This window comes from Silurus meridionalis, chromosome 5 (assembly GCF_014805685.1).
Source record: "Silurus meridionalis isolate SWU-2019-XX chromosome 5, ASM1480568v1, whole genome shotgun sequence".
In the NCBI taxonomy this organism is placed as follows: Eukaryota; Metazoa; Chordata; class Actinopteri; order Siluriformes; family Siluridae; genus Silurus; species Silurus meridionalis.
The window spans coordinates 14,770,923-14,785,741 of record NC_060888.1 but is presented as its reverse complement, the minus strand read 5'-3'; the positions used below and the strand labels follow the sequence as shown (position 1 = coordinate 14,785,741).

Sequence of the window (14,819 nt, the reverse complement as noted above, 5' to 3'; positions counted from 1 at the left end):
GATAAAAACAAGACGAGACAATAAAAAAACAAGCAATTTGTACAATTAATGAACATTTTTTAATTACGGTTGAGCTGACAAATTGGATCAAGGTATTAAACAAGAATAAGTCGCTATAGTACATATTTAGTATCATCAGGTGCATAATTATTTGGACAATGACAAAATGCATTTCACTGTCTAAACACTACTGGTGTTTAAATTAAACAAAGAATATAATCTACAAGTGCAGACTTTTAGATATTAAACTAACTACTGTTAAGTCTTAGTATGAAGCCCCAAAAGCTGTCACTGCCAGTGAACACTCATTAGGCTGGGTTAGGGTTAGCTCATGATAGCTGTCAATGGAAGTGATTCACTTGTATTTATTATTAATGTAACTACTGACAATAGCAGCTGAATGCATTCTGAAGTGTATGTTGCCTGTTCAAATTCACCCAAAAGAATTAAAACTCATTGGATGATAAGCCAATGCATTCTATGAATGCCACACTTTTTGAAGCCAATGTCCTGCAATGGTCAAGGCTGAAGCCAAAATGCCCAAAAAATAAGCCTGGCAGAGAGAGACAACACAAGCCAAGAAATATCTGGTGACATCTATGGGTTCCAGACTTAAGCAAGTAACTAACAACAAAGCATTTACAACTTCTTCTTTTGGCTTTTCCTATTAGGGGTCACCACAGCATCTCCATATGCTTCTGTCCTCTACATCTGCCTCTTTCACACCAAATACCTACATGTCTTCCCTCATTACATCCATAAACCACCTCCTTGGCCTTCCTCTTTTCCTCCTTCCTGGTGGCTCCATCCTCAGCATTCTCCTAACGATATACCCCATGTCCCTCCTCTGCACATGTCCAAACTATCTCAATCTCACCTCCATCACCTTGTCTCCAAAACGTCCTACATGCGCTGTAATAAACTCTTTTCTAGTCCTGTCCATGTCCTGTCCTGAAGATGTTCAAAACTCAACATCTTCAGCTCTACTACTTCAGCTCTGCCTCCTGTCTTTTACTCGATGCCACTGTCTCTCAACCATACAACATCGCAGGTCTCACCACAGTCCTATACACTTTTCCTTTCACTCTTGCAGATACCCTACTATCACAAATCGCTCCTGCTATCACTCTTCTCCACCCACTCCACCCTGCCTGCACTCTTTTCTTCACTTCTCTAACACCCTCTCCATTAACATTTATGTAGCATTTACAACAAAGTATTCAAAAATGAGAATTTGATTAATGATCATGTTAATTTGCCAAAATACAGTTGGTCGCCTAAAAATGGGGAACCAAGTGTAAAACAATTCTTAATTCTAACACTATTTCCAAGAATTTGTACTGAATGTAAATACCCTTAATGTCATTAAATATAAATGTAATGTTATAGACAGTGAAAAACTATTCAAATTACATTCACTTTGTCAACTGTATCAATGTCCAAATATTTTTTATATCTGACTGTACATTCTTACATATATAACATTTCTTTCTGAGCAATAATAAGCATAATGTGCAATTTGCATAGTACAGTGTATGCAGTAGGTAGCATTGATGCCTCACAGTCTTCAATTCAATTCCAAGCTCAGTTCACTGATATGTTTTTGCTGGGTTCAGCATGTAGGTGCTAATCTAATTCCTACCTGGTGTTAATTACTGTGTGAGTATGTATGTGCATGGTGCCCTGAAATGGACTGGCATCTTATTAAAAGTGTATTCCTGCTTTGCACCCAATGTTCCAGGCACTGTGTCCCCGTCTCAGATGAAGCGGTAACAGAAGTTGGCTGACCAGTCAACAATGTGCAATATATTTTAAATGCCAAATATCTTCAACAAGTAACTATAAAGTGTTGAGTCCATGTCCTAGAGCTACCAGATAAACAATGTGGGCAGAACAAAGTTCTTAAAATGAGGTATTTTCTTTTTGACTTGAAAGTGATTTTAAAAAAACATAAATTATTTCTAGAAAATAGGACATGGTATCCAATAAATATTTAAAACTATATTAAACTATATTAAATAGTAGGCTTCACATTTAGCTTAGACATCACATTAAAACAAGGTTCTCCAGGCAAGAACTTTCTCAATAGATAAATCAGCAACATCTAAAAACAGAAATAATAAAAATTAGAAAGCTGTAAAAATAAATAAAATTATGTAGTGTTGAAGCATGTATATCATCACTCACATAAACCAGCTTCTTGTTTTCTTCTTCATTTTGAAAGATCTTGAAATTGCTTTCCACATTGGCTTTGTTAATTGCAAAGCCTGCAACTATTAAACCATGAAATAGAAATAAATGTTAACAAGTTAAAATCAGAAAATTTGAAAATATTGCATTAAATATAGCTATACATACACTTTTCAGTCATGAGCTGCAGTGCTTTCTGCTTGGTCTCATTCTTGTCACTGCTTTGAATTCGAGGTTGTGGTACATCCCCATCAGGCCATATGTTATTACAAAGGCCATCGATGTAGATGGCAATCTGAGCTTCTGATGGATTTATCTTTTTTAAAAAAGCCTTCACTTTCCTAAGGAGCAAAAGTAAAAGATTTTCTAGAAGTTCAAAAACTCATGTTGAAAGTTAAGATTTTTAAAAAATATATTTCCTTTGGTTAAAAGTGAATTACTTTTATTTAGCTGTGTGGTGTATAAAAGTATATTAAGCATTTACATGAACTTTTTTGTACTTTGTAAAATTATGTTTTGTGTACTTTCCAAAATGGAGAAAGTGGGTGACAATCAGGTATATTTATGTAAAGCTTAAAATAAAAGGTGACATTGAAATAAAAAAACTTACTTATTTATCAGTGGTGTGAATGGTGTCACAACAGCCTTCATGAATTTAATGGTGTATGAATTTCCTGTGGAAAGAACATTTTATTTAAAGGTAAATTGATTTAATTTTCATCGTCAATAAAGTCCCCTCTAAAACAATAGGAACAGCAAGGCTTGTACTTATCACAAAGAAACAATGTTATGTCAAGATCACAAGAAAATGTAGTCGTGATCATTAGAAAACAAGAAAGAAAAATATTATAATGTACGGCCTCTTTTAGGACTTTGGTACAATCCTGGGGAAACTGACCACTACTGAAGCGTGTGAAACATAGTTCTCAAAGTGGGGTCAAGTAATTTGTGTGTGTGTGTGTGTGTCATACTTAATTATATAAATGTATACTTTATCATTACGAGTTATTACTGATTTCTTATACTTATTCCCCTGTTTGACTGGTCCCATGGGATTAATCAATCCCTTAAGAAAATGTTTTCTGAGTGGGGAAGTTCAGGATTTAAATGCTCTATAGTTCTAGTAAATATATAACAGCTTATTAGACACAACTCAATGATGTACAAGTTGTTAAAACGTTATAAAAGACATTTATTCTTAACCTACCAGAAAGTTCCTTCAGCAAATCAAATATAACTTTACTGGCCTCAGGTTCTTTCGAATCGTTGGGCATTTTTGTCTCCCCTTCTGGCTGACTCGATGTCTCTTCTTCAGGATGAGATACAATCTCCTTCCTTTTAGGTTTATCAGTTTCTTTTGATTTTCTGTGACAGAGATTTTCCTTGCTTTTATTTCCATTATACTTGCAGCCAGAAACAGCATCATTTGTGCAATGGCCTGAGCTTTCCTCATCGCTTTCAGATGAGCTAGGGGATGAAGCCTGTTCTTTAACATTAAGTTTGAATTTAGGGTAATTCATCTTGGCATATTGAGCTATATTTACAGCAACACTTTGAATTTCAACAGGAGTCACTTCAGGTTGATCCCAGACATGAGAAACAACACACATCTTGTCGGCGTGTTGTTTTGCACTCTCATCGGTGGAATTTTGCTCAGGTGTGTGTGAAGGTTCTCCGTCTTCTTCCAACGACCCATCTTCATTTTCTTTGTCTTGTTCCTCTATAGAAGCTGCACACACTGAAATAGTAGTATCCAGGTCAGATTGAGGTGTGGGCTCATGTGTGTCTTCATGTTGTGTCTCATCTTCTTTAAAGTTACTAACCTAGGAAATCAAATGAGATTTTGCACATTATCAGTGGCAAACCAATGAAGGAAAGACATTTTTAAACAATTCCAAAAAGTAAAAAAATCCTGTCCTGTTTAGGAGATCGTTACAAAACTTGACAAAGTTAACAATCATGAATGAATATTGGAGCTTTGAGGTGGCAATGCTAACCATGACGTGCCATCATGCCACCCTACGCAATTAATAATGTTGTAATTTTTTTTTTTTTACTAAATTAATATATACAAAAAAAATTGTAATGGCAAACACGTCTATATACATTACAATTACAAACAACGCGAGCAAACAATTTTAGGGGAGAACAATTCTATTTACACTACTTATGGCTAACATCAACTACAGAGAATCTAACATTTAAATTCTGTTTGCTGATGAAAACTAATTTTTATCACATCACTCTTTTCATCACTTCACTCTGCAATTTGCTTTATCGTAATATAAAAAGTGCACAATAAAAGCTCAGAGAACACAGTTGTTGTATCCAATGACGCTAATGTATGAGTTGTTCCAATTCCAGGTGTTTTTTTTTCTACATTAATTGTTGTGTTGGTTCAATGGTTCACACATTATTTCACCATATCAAGATAAATTATTTTTATAGTCTGTAGAGTAACACATAGCCTGTCATTTGGTCCACATATTTACCTCATCATCATCTTTACTAGGAGCGAGGAAGAATGCAATCCTCTCCAAAAGATCCCACATCCCTCCTTCATGCTCTTCTTCGTGTAATATCCAGTTAATTGGACCAAGGAAATTGAACACAAGCTCAGATTTACCAAGCTTAGATTTTTTCACTAGCTCCTAATTAATTAAAGAGGTAGATGTGAATGATGTGTTGTTTAATAGAAGGCTTTTTATTATTATTCCATCATTTGTAAAGCTTACTTGTAAGGACTTTTCCAATATGCCTCTTGTTTCCTCTTTATTCCACTCATTATTTGGCTTCTCCACTATTGTCAATAAGGAAGGCAGTTCTCCTATTTCCTAAAAATATTTTCAATCGGTTAAAAAGAGTTCCAACTGATACAACTCCCAAATGAAAAACAGCAGCATTGTTTTACAAACCATATGCATTTCTCACCTTGAACTGATCATAAAACTGTTTTATGTTTGACTGGTTCTTTTTCACGTCCCAGTGAAGGTTCTCAGGATCGTCACTTTCTTCCAAGTGAATGATGAAACACAATTCGTTTTCTTCCATTTGTACCTAGGAGTACCTTTGTGGTTAATTAGCATAAAACCAACAATTTATATGTACATTTCATTTTCTTGGCCAGGGAAAAGGAACATCATCTCTCTCTGTCTCCCTCTCTCTCTCGCTCTGAACAGTAGATATGAAACAGTCAGTATGCTTTCGATGGAATGCTTTTTGTACACAAAGTTTAATGTGTTATTGTACTGATGCAGAATATGTCACCAATTGCCAGTAAGTGCACACTGTGTTAAAAAACTTGACCTGCACTATCACCGTAGTGCTGAAAATGATTCACCACCCAAACAATATATATTCATATACATCTGCAAGTACAGTACGGATATAAAAAAAAAAAAATATTAAAAAGTGACTTACACTTGTGACAGTTACTGACCATTCACCGACCCTCCACATCTCATAGGTTAGCTTAAATTCCATCCTCTTCTCTTGAATCGAACATGTAAGACTTTCCACATCATGCTAGCAAAAATAGCATTAAAAGAAATGACACACGAGTAGCCCAAATATCAATCAGGTTATTTTTTATTAGTATTAAGGTTTATTTTTTCCTCACAGAGTCAAAGCTGGAGTCATCTTTATTGTTTTCACTATCACACTCTATTGATGCAGGATGGCGAATTGGTATTTCTATTATGTCTTTCTCCACCTTCTTTTTTTTGAATCTCTTATGCCTTATTCCCTCGAACATCTTGGAAAACCCTTGTTTCAGTTTGTTGCCTGGATAATGATAAATAAGGAACAGTGTGATTAGTAATTCCCAAAAAGAGTGCATTTATTATCCCACAAGTCAAAGCCTATATTTTTCTGAATATTAATTTATAATAAAAAATGTATCACCTTTTTTTTTAGCTTTGATTCCTTTAGATAGATGTTCCTCTGTTTCAGCTGGAACACTGCAAAAAAGAAATCAACTTATATTTACTAAATTAACAAACAATGTCTGCTAATAAATAATAGAACATAAATAAACAGACAATCATCATAATGGTTATGAAACGTACACATCACTGTTCTCACTAAAAGGAATGTCTTTATCTGGAACATGTACTCCCTTCATCTCGTTTTTTGAAGGCATTTGTTCCAGCCGAGAAATGATAAGCTGGTTCAAGCTGTCTGGATTAGAAAGCATTTCCACCAATGCCATTGCTATTAATCAACAAAAAAAGAAAAGTAAAAACCAACATGGAGTAAAAATTAATAATAATAATTCTATTTAGTAAAATAATTTAACTCCCATCACCATTAAAATGAAAACATACTCTATAAGGGGAAAAAATCTTACTAGTAACATATAAGAGTATCATAAACAAAGATTGTAAATGTTTGGAAAAGGCAATATTTTTTTATTTCTCTTTATTTATAAGTTATGATGTCTATTAATAATGTCTATTTTTTCATTGTTTTTGTTAAATTGTATTAATACAATTAATTATTTGTTTTACCTTTTATTTTGTATGCAACTTCCTAGTTTCATTTAATTGATATATGTACATCTAATGATTGTAAATTCACTTACAGTTTTGTCAACATGTGTAATCATGTTTATGGTCAACATATAAATTGATTAATTAAAATAAAAATCTGTTACTGCCATAGAGGTCCTTTAACCATTTAAATTTGACATATACATTAATATAAAATAAATAATAATTAACAGAATAACATATGAATACTATCGTTTGCACACTAAACACAACCATTAGGGTTGCACAAGCCAGTGCACGCTTAGTCCCAAGCCTGGTTAAACTGAGGAGGGTTGCATTAGGAAGTGAATCCAAAGTAAAACGTGCCAAATCAAACATGCAGATCACAAAACTAAATTTCATACAAACAACTGCCATAGGTATTGTTAACCAACAGGGTACCAGTGGAAATTGGGCTACTATTGGACAAAGGAGAAGAAGGAGAGGAGGAAGTCGTCTACAGAGAAAGCAGGGAAAGGAGAAGTGGAAGAGAGTGGAGGTTAGAGTTGGCATTTTAAATGTTGGTACAATGACTGGTAAAGTGAGAAAGGTAGCTGGTATGATGGAACGGAGAAAGGTAGATACAGTATGTTGTGTGTTCAGGAGACCAAGTGAAATGGGAGTACGGCCATGGTGTAGAGGTGATACTGAAGGAAGAGTACAGTAAGAGTGTAGTGGAGGTGAAGAGAGTTTCTGATAGGGTAATGAACATGAAGTTGGAATTTGAAGGGATGATGATAATAAATGTAATCAGTGCTTATGCTCCGCAGGTGGGTTGTGAGATGGAGGAAAAGGAAAAATTCTGGAGTGAGTAAGATGAAGTGTTGGAGAGTGTACCTAGGAACGAACAATTGGTGATCAAAGTGGACTTCAATGGGCATGTTTGTGAAGGGAACAGGTGTGATGGATATGTATGGCCTTTAGGAGAGAAATGTAGAAGCAGATGGTGGTAGATTTTGCTTTAAAAAAATGGAAATGGCAGTAGTAAATACATATTTTAAGAAGAAGAAGGAGCATAGCTTATATAAGTGGAGGAAGGTGCACAGGTGAACTATATTCTATAAAGGAGATACAACCTGAAAAAGATTGGAGACTGTAAAATGTTGGCAGGGGACAGTGTAGCTAGACAACATCGGATGGTGGTCGGTAGGATGGCTATAGAGGTGAAGAAAAAGAGGAGGAGAGTAAGGACTGAAAAAAAGAATAAGATGGTGGAAGCTAAAGGAGGAATTTTGTAGTCTGAGATTCAGGGAAGAGGTCAGACAGGGGCTCGGTGGTGTTGAAGAGGTGCTGGATTAATGGGCAACTATTGCAAAAGTGATAAGGGAGGCAGCAAGGAAGGTACTTGCTGTGATATTAGAAAAAAGTAAAGAAGAGAAAGAGACGTGGTAAAAGATAAAAAGGGGGTTGTGGCAAAAGCCAAGTAAAAGGCATATGTATGAGCTGTATGAGAAGTTGGACACTAAGGAAGGAGAAAAGGATTTGTACTGATTGGCGAGGCAGAGGGAATGAGCTGGGAAGGATGTGCTACAAGTTATAGCAATAAAAGATGCAGATGGAAATATGTTGACTAGTGAGAAGAGTGTGTTGAAAAGATGGAGGGAGTATTTTGAGCAGCTGATGAATAAGGAAAATGAGAGAGAGAAGGTTGGATGATGTATAGATGGAGAAGCAGGATGTGGATAGGATTAGTAAGTAGGAAAGTGAGAGCAGCGATTAAGAGGATAAAAAAGTGAAAAGTCGGTAGGACCAAATGACATACCGGTAGAAGCATGGAGATGTTTAGGAGAGATGGCAGTGGAGTTTTTAACAACATTGTTTAACAAGATTCTGTAAGGTGAGAGGATGCCTGAGGAATGGAGAAGGAGTGTGCTGGTACTGATCTTTAAGTATAAGGGAGATGTGCAGACCTGCAGTAACTACAGGGGAATAAAGTTAATCAGTCACACCATGAAGTTATGGGTAGTGGACTATGATGTTTGCGGATGATATTGTTATTTGTGGCGAGAGTAGGGAGCAAGTTGAAATGTGTCTGGAGAGGTGGAGGTATGTGCTGGAGAGAAGAAGAATGAAAATCAGTAGGAGTAAAACCAAGTACATGTGTGTGAGTGAGAGGGAGGGCAGTGGAGTGGTGCGGTTGCAGGGTGAAGAGGTGGTGAAGGTGGATGAGTTTAAGTACCTGAGGGTCAACAGTGCAAAGTAATGAAAAGTGTTAGAGAAGTGAAGAAAAGAGTGCAGGCAGGGTGGAGTGGGTGGAGAAGAGTGGCAGGAGTGATTTGTGATAGAAGAGTAGCTGCAAGATTTGAAATGGAAAGTTTATAGGAATGTGGTGAGACCTGCTATGTTGTATGGTTTAGAGACAGTGGCATTTACTAAAAGACAGGAGGCGGAGCTGGAGATTTTCATTGAGAGCGAAGCGATGGACAGTGCTTTTTGACCGCCATTTTTGCAGGCGGGTGTGTTATCTTTTCGTCACTCTAACCTGTAACTTGAGCAGCCCAACTAATCGAGAATAGCATTCATTGACAACGAATTACATTAACGAATTTTATCAATAAGTTGTTGCAGCCCTACATATGTTCGTATTTTGTAATGCTACATATGCTATGTGGAATGTTCTTGACCAACACCATTGGTGGAATCAACAGTGCGCATGCAAGAAAACAGCACTAACCTTTTGTTACCAGAATTTCTTGTAAGACACAGTAGTACACCTTTGTTTCCCAGAGGTGTTTTGGTAAAAGGTTGTGTATGAGGGCCTCACAGAAGCCCCTAATAACAGCAATCTCTTTAGCAATAGAACTGAAGGCTGGGGACCTGAACAAATTAATAGCAGAGTCATAAACACAAGCTGTATCTCCATATAGAGATATTTAGAACTAGTAATTTCATTTGAATTGTCTGCATCAACATTTGCGGTGCATTTAAGAAGAAAAAGTGAAGCAATGACGGTTTGCACGCTTTGTAACAGTAAGTTGCAACTAACACTAACCTCTTCAGGAACAGAGAATGTAACAGAGAAAACAGAGAAGTAAAAACAGTGACATGCATATAAGAATGTGAATGTGTGCTAATGCACACCAAGTAATTTGTACTACATTTTGAACCACTATAGAGATGCATGTTTACCCATCTGTTTGCTTGGTGTTGTGAAGGTGCTGGCTAATGAGCTGAATGCAGCCAAGAGTAATATGTGGGAGATCCATGTCCTTGGCCTTGCAAATGATCTCATGCATGACAAAGTTGAATTCAGTGAGCAATGCTGCACGTAGGGGGTGACTGTCTCCAAGTTCTGGAGAAGTGCTCCATGGCAGGACCAGTTCATTGTAGGCACAGTTAAACACTACAAAACACATATAGCCATAATTTTAAAAAGCTTACCTTACTGAACAAACTGGGCATTATAAAATGTAAATGTTTATAATAGATTATTATTATGAGCAGCCAAAGAGTCTTACAGCTGTCAAAATAGTAATGTCTATGACTCATTAGGTACTTTTGAGAAAACAAAAGCAAAAGTTAAGACTTACTGTGCTGAATTGACCTCTGGATATTTGGGTACTGTGAATGGTGAGCTGCTTTTTCCACAGTTTGGACTGCTGTATCTGGCTCATCACTGCCAAGTAAATGGCCAGTCGCAAATTCCTGCTGTAATAAAATCAGTTATAACATTATTATTACAGTTATAACATGTGAACTTTCAATTAGACAGTATTATAATCAGTTAAGTTCTGAATTCAACTTGAGGTAAAAGTAATCAGTTCTAATATAATTAGACTGCCCAAGGAAAATTGAGAGTATAAGAAGTTATATTCGCATATATTCTCTTAGTCTTTCTGTCAGAGGTGGGAAGTAACGAAGTAGAAATACTTAATACTTATTGTACTTAAGTCGATTTGTCTACTATCAGTACTTTATTTCACTATTTATTTATTTAACTTTTCACTTTAATTGATAAAATTTTTACATAAATATCTGTACTTTCTACTTCTTACATTTCCAAACCAGGCTCGTTACTTTTGCTTTAATCTATTTCGCTACATGTCAATATTTTTTCTTCTCACTACGCACCGTTTTCAGCCCATTTCACGTAATTGGGTGGCTTTTTCAATTTTTTTTTTAAATCTACCAATGCTGTATCATTTCCTGGCTCTCTCACACCACAGATGTATGCTAGTTCACTAAGATAACAATAAGCAAGACAGAAGGCAACAAGAAGTCTGGGGGTAACGTGGATGAGACAGAGGGAGTCAGCGATGTAAACATGACTGAAAAAAGAGACATTCCTGATCATCCTCATCTTCAAAATGGTGGTTGTTCAGCATTGAATATATTCATTAGGTAGCAAAATGTAACATTCGTTTTCTATTAATATATTTAGGGCTTAAAAATTACCACTAATTTTATAAACCCACGATTAATGCAGCACGCATTTCTGTTTGACCATTTCTATTAAAAATATAAATAAATCAATATAAAAGTGGCAAAATTAAAACCTCCAACACAACACACATTTATTTATGTAATTTTTTTATGTTATAATTCCACCGATCATTTTTAATCAGTAAACATTTGTTTTACTGATGCGCCAAGTCTCAAATCAGCACCAAAATCCGCCATGATGCACAAAATGAACCCTCGGGGGTCAACAAACACACCGTCGCATTATGCATTATTATTTTTTCCTCATAATGCCGAAACTTAACTTAGTTTTTTTTTTTTATTGTACAGAGAAGAGCAACACATCATTAAAATCTGCAAAGGGTCTGGTTACGGTATAATTTCTATATTACATTAGTTAATACATTGTAGTGTTCGTCATTTTATTTTATACAAAAAATGTAGTTATGTGTATACAAAAATTATGGACAAGATACTAGAGCAAGGTATTTAAAACAGCTAGGTTTGCATGTCCTAACAGGGCTTAATACCTTAGTTCAGGGGTGACCAATTTTATCCACATTGAGCCAGTGTGGGTTCCAGTTTTCATTCAAATCAACAGAATCACATGTTGCCACTGCTAATCAATTGATCTTGGCCTCCAGTAGACTCAAATGTGGCTTCTGCCTAGGTAGAATTAATACCTGCACCCACACTTGCCTTTTCCTGATCAGAATGGATGCTGCCTTTCCTTACGTCATTGCTTACAATTTAGATAATATCTATTCTGCACTGAATATATGCCTGTAGTTGAGAAAGATTAAAGATTCAACATATGGGTGGGGATTTAAAGGTTCCCTAAAGATGTCTCCATTTTGTCCATCAAGAAACTATTTATATAGAGGGGGGTTTAGTACTATTCAGGTTTCTGCCAAAAGTAGCACTTGTTAACAGATGTTCTCGATTCCTCTCTAATGGTATTTTAAATATGAATTTAAGAGAAACTTTCTTCATGTGTTCACTGAGTTTCCACCATGTTTTCGGCAAATGAAACTTGCTCACGACTAACTCTAAATTTTTTTTTTTTCATCTTCACTCTGACTCATGGATCTTTTTACAGAAATGGAAGCAGGTTGAATACTTGTGGTATTATTTTGCTATAAGTTCATGGCAACAAGTGCCATTCATTTTGGTAGAGTAAATTCTGCATATCTCTCGCACTTTACTGAAAGGATGAACACCATTCTTTCAGCATTACAAAGCTTTTTATTTTAAAAAGCTCTGGGTCATAGTCTGGTCAACTCGACAAATCGATGTAGATCATCACTGGTGCATTTGCACCTCTGAACCTGGCAACGATGATAATAATACATCCCTATATATCTATATATCTATCTATATATATCTATATATCTATATCTATATATTTACAAAACCTTTTATCACGTCCTTTATGTGCATTCTCATAAGCTTTTCTTATTTCCCTTACCTCCCTGAGTGTAGATGTGATGTACCTTATGTAGATAATAAATACACTTATTCTCAACGTTAATGTGGAGAACATACTTTGACAAAAAATAATAATTAAAAAATAAAAAATAAATTATTTATTAAGATCAAATACCTGAGATACATCATCATCCGGTGCACAGTCCGTTTGGCTGCTGCTTTCACATTTCACGTTGTTACATTGTCCAAGAGTAAATAAACTCAAACAAAGAGCACAGCAACCCACTTGGACCAAAAAGCATCCGAACTCTGAAAAATACCATACCAAGCCAAAAACGACAGCAAACACACAACGCCAGAGATACATTTCCTTCTTTGGGCTTTCTTTTCATACATTCACAGCTGCTCCACTTCGGACGTATCGCTCTCTATAAAAACACTTCCGGATAAGCGCAACTTTAAAAATCAGAGAAAAGTCTAAGTTGAGTTGGACTGTGATACTAATAATGACCACACGATGGCGATGAGAACATTAAAAAATCCACCCAAAACGCGGACAATTGGATTAAACCTTTGTGACTGAGAATTAATTTCCTGACTACAGAAATCACATTTTTGCCCTGCAATCGGACTAGATCGAGTAGCAAATGAAGCTCAGAGGTCTGATAACAGCTTTCATTTGCTGACATACATATCTAGAACCAGACATATTTGGTTCTAGACCCACCTTTTTTTTTAACGATCAAAAAATATTGGAGCAGGTGACTGACAGGTGTTTCTTGTTTCTCAGGCGTGCCGTTTCACTGCCTGCTTAAACAATTACGAGCTTTGAATTTCTACTCTTGGTCTGAAGCCTGGGGTTTGCTAGTAAAAAGCGAGTCATTTTCAAACTAAGAAAAAAGGAAAAAACATTCAAATATCTTGCATATGCATTGGGCATAGCAGTACAGCAACTGGTCTGAACAAGAAGGACCCCACAGGCTGCAAACAGGTTTGCCAAAAAAATGTCACAGCTGTGGAGGAAATTCCAAAACAAGGTGGTGACATCAACAACCTGCATTTTTCAAAAGATTTCGAGAGCACAAATATAGAGGCAAACCCACAATATGCTAACCACACATCAGCATTAAAAAGATACAAGATTGGAATTCAAAACCAAATACAGATGTGCAATGAAAGTTTAGATCTAAAAAAAAAACCCAAAAAAAAATTACCTCTACTAAAGTGGTGGAAAGGTCAAAGTGTGGTGAAAGACAGCATCTGCTTATGGTCCAAAACACACAAGCTCATTGGCCAAGCACTGTGTAGGTAGTAATGAGCTTGCACGACTCTCAAAAGGGCTCTATAATTTTTATAGAAGTAACTCATAACAGTATCAACAAAATTAATTCAGAAGTCTACAGAATCTGCCAATTTACAGAGAAATGCATCCAGTGTAATTAGGAGAAACATCACACAAGACAATGATGCAATGTCTAAACAAACTACTAAAAGAAGTTGAGGAACAAGTGTGGAAAAGCACCAGAAAAGAATGCAATAGTTTATCATCAGTGGTGACCAGCTTCCTGTAGGTCCTGCAAGGCAATAGATTTGCAGTTGATTTTATTTATTTTAGAACACACTGGTAAATGTTGCTGCCCTACAAATTGGATGAACCGCCAAAGTTTTTCCAAGTTGCTAATACATACCTAGATATCAGACAATAAAAGCTAAAATTCTTATCTTGCTATTGCCATTACAATGCCTGTAGGGGAACTTATGCACTATGTTTATATAAAAAAAAAAAATAAAAAAAATAAAAAGCTATTGACTGAAAGTAACAACCTTTGAGCTGTAAGTGGGCAGTAATGTGTTCTTTGACCTTGTAGTTACATTTCAATTAACATGGAGAGGATTCCATATCATATCTATATAGTTAACTCATCAGGTCGTAAGTTGAACCTTTGATCCCATTTTATTTAAACCTGGAAAAAAAAAAAAAAAAGAAAAAGCCAGATTGCAGTATTACATTTTTAATTAAAGAAAAGGAGCAAAGCATACTTCAGTCTGCTGTAACAAAGATGCCAAAAATAAGCAGGTGTGTCAAAGAAAGTTCACCTGACAAGATAAATGTACAGAATGGAATTCTCTTTAAGGGTAAGGTGATTTAGGTAGAAGGTCAAAATGCAGAGCTAGTGGTGTTTCCCTGTTGGTATAAATGACTCAAGCGCCACCCAGATATTATGTTACTATCAGCTGTTCTTGGCCAAGACCCACAAATACGACTGGAAG

General features: G+C 35.9%; 1 protein-coding gene across 1 annotated transcript; it reads right to left on the bottom strand.

Annotated features, from left to right (window-relative positions):
- Positions 1 to 793: 793 nt before the first annotated feature.
- si:rp71-46j2.7 lies at positions 794 to 13,300 on the bottom strand. Its single transcript, XM_046850253.1, has 16 exons — positions 12,724 to 13,300; positions 10,250 to 10,367; positions 9,849 to 10,062; positions 9,394 to 9,536; positions 6,258 to 6,402; positions 6,094 to 6,149; positions 5,810 to 5,973; positions 5,611 to 5,715; positions 5,122 to 5,247; positions 4,926 to 5,024; positions 4,683 to 4,841; positions 3,398 to 4,013; positions 2,801 to 2,864; positions 2,359 to 2,531; positions 2,188 to 2,273; positions 794 to 2,104 (listed from the first exon to the last, which is right to left on the bottom strand). Exons 1-16 carry the CDS (start codon positions 12,913 to 12,915, stop codon positions 2,015 to 2,017), a joined length of 2,550 nt encoding a protein of 849 aa, XP_046706209.1. The 5' UTR covers positions 12,916 to 13,300; the 3' UTR covers positions 794 to 2,014.
- Between the last annotated feature and the right edge of the window lie 1,519 nt (positions 13,301 to 14,819).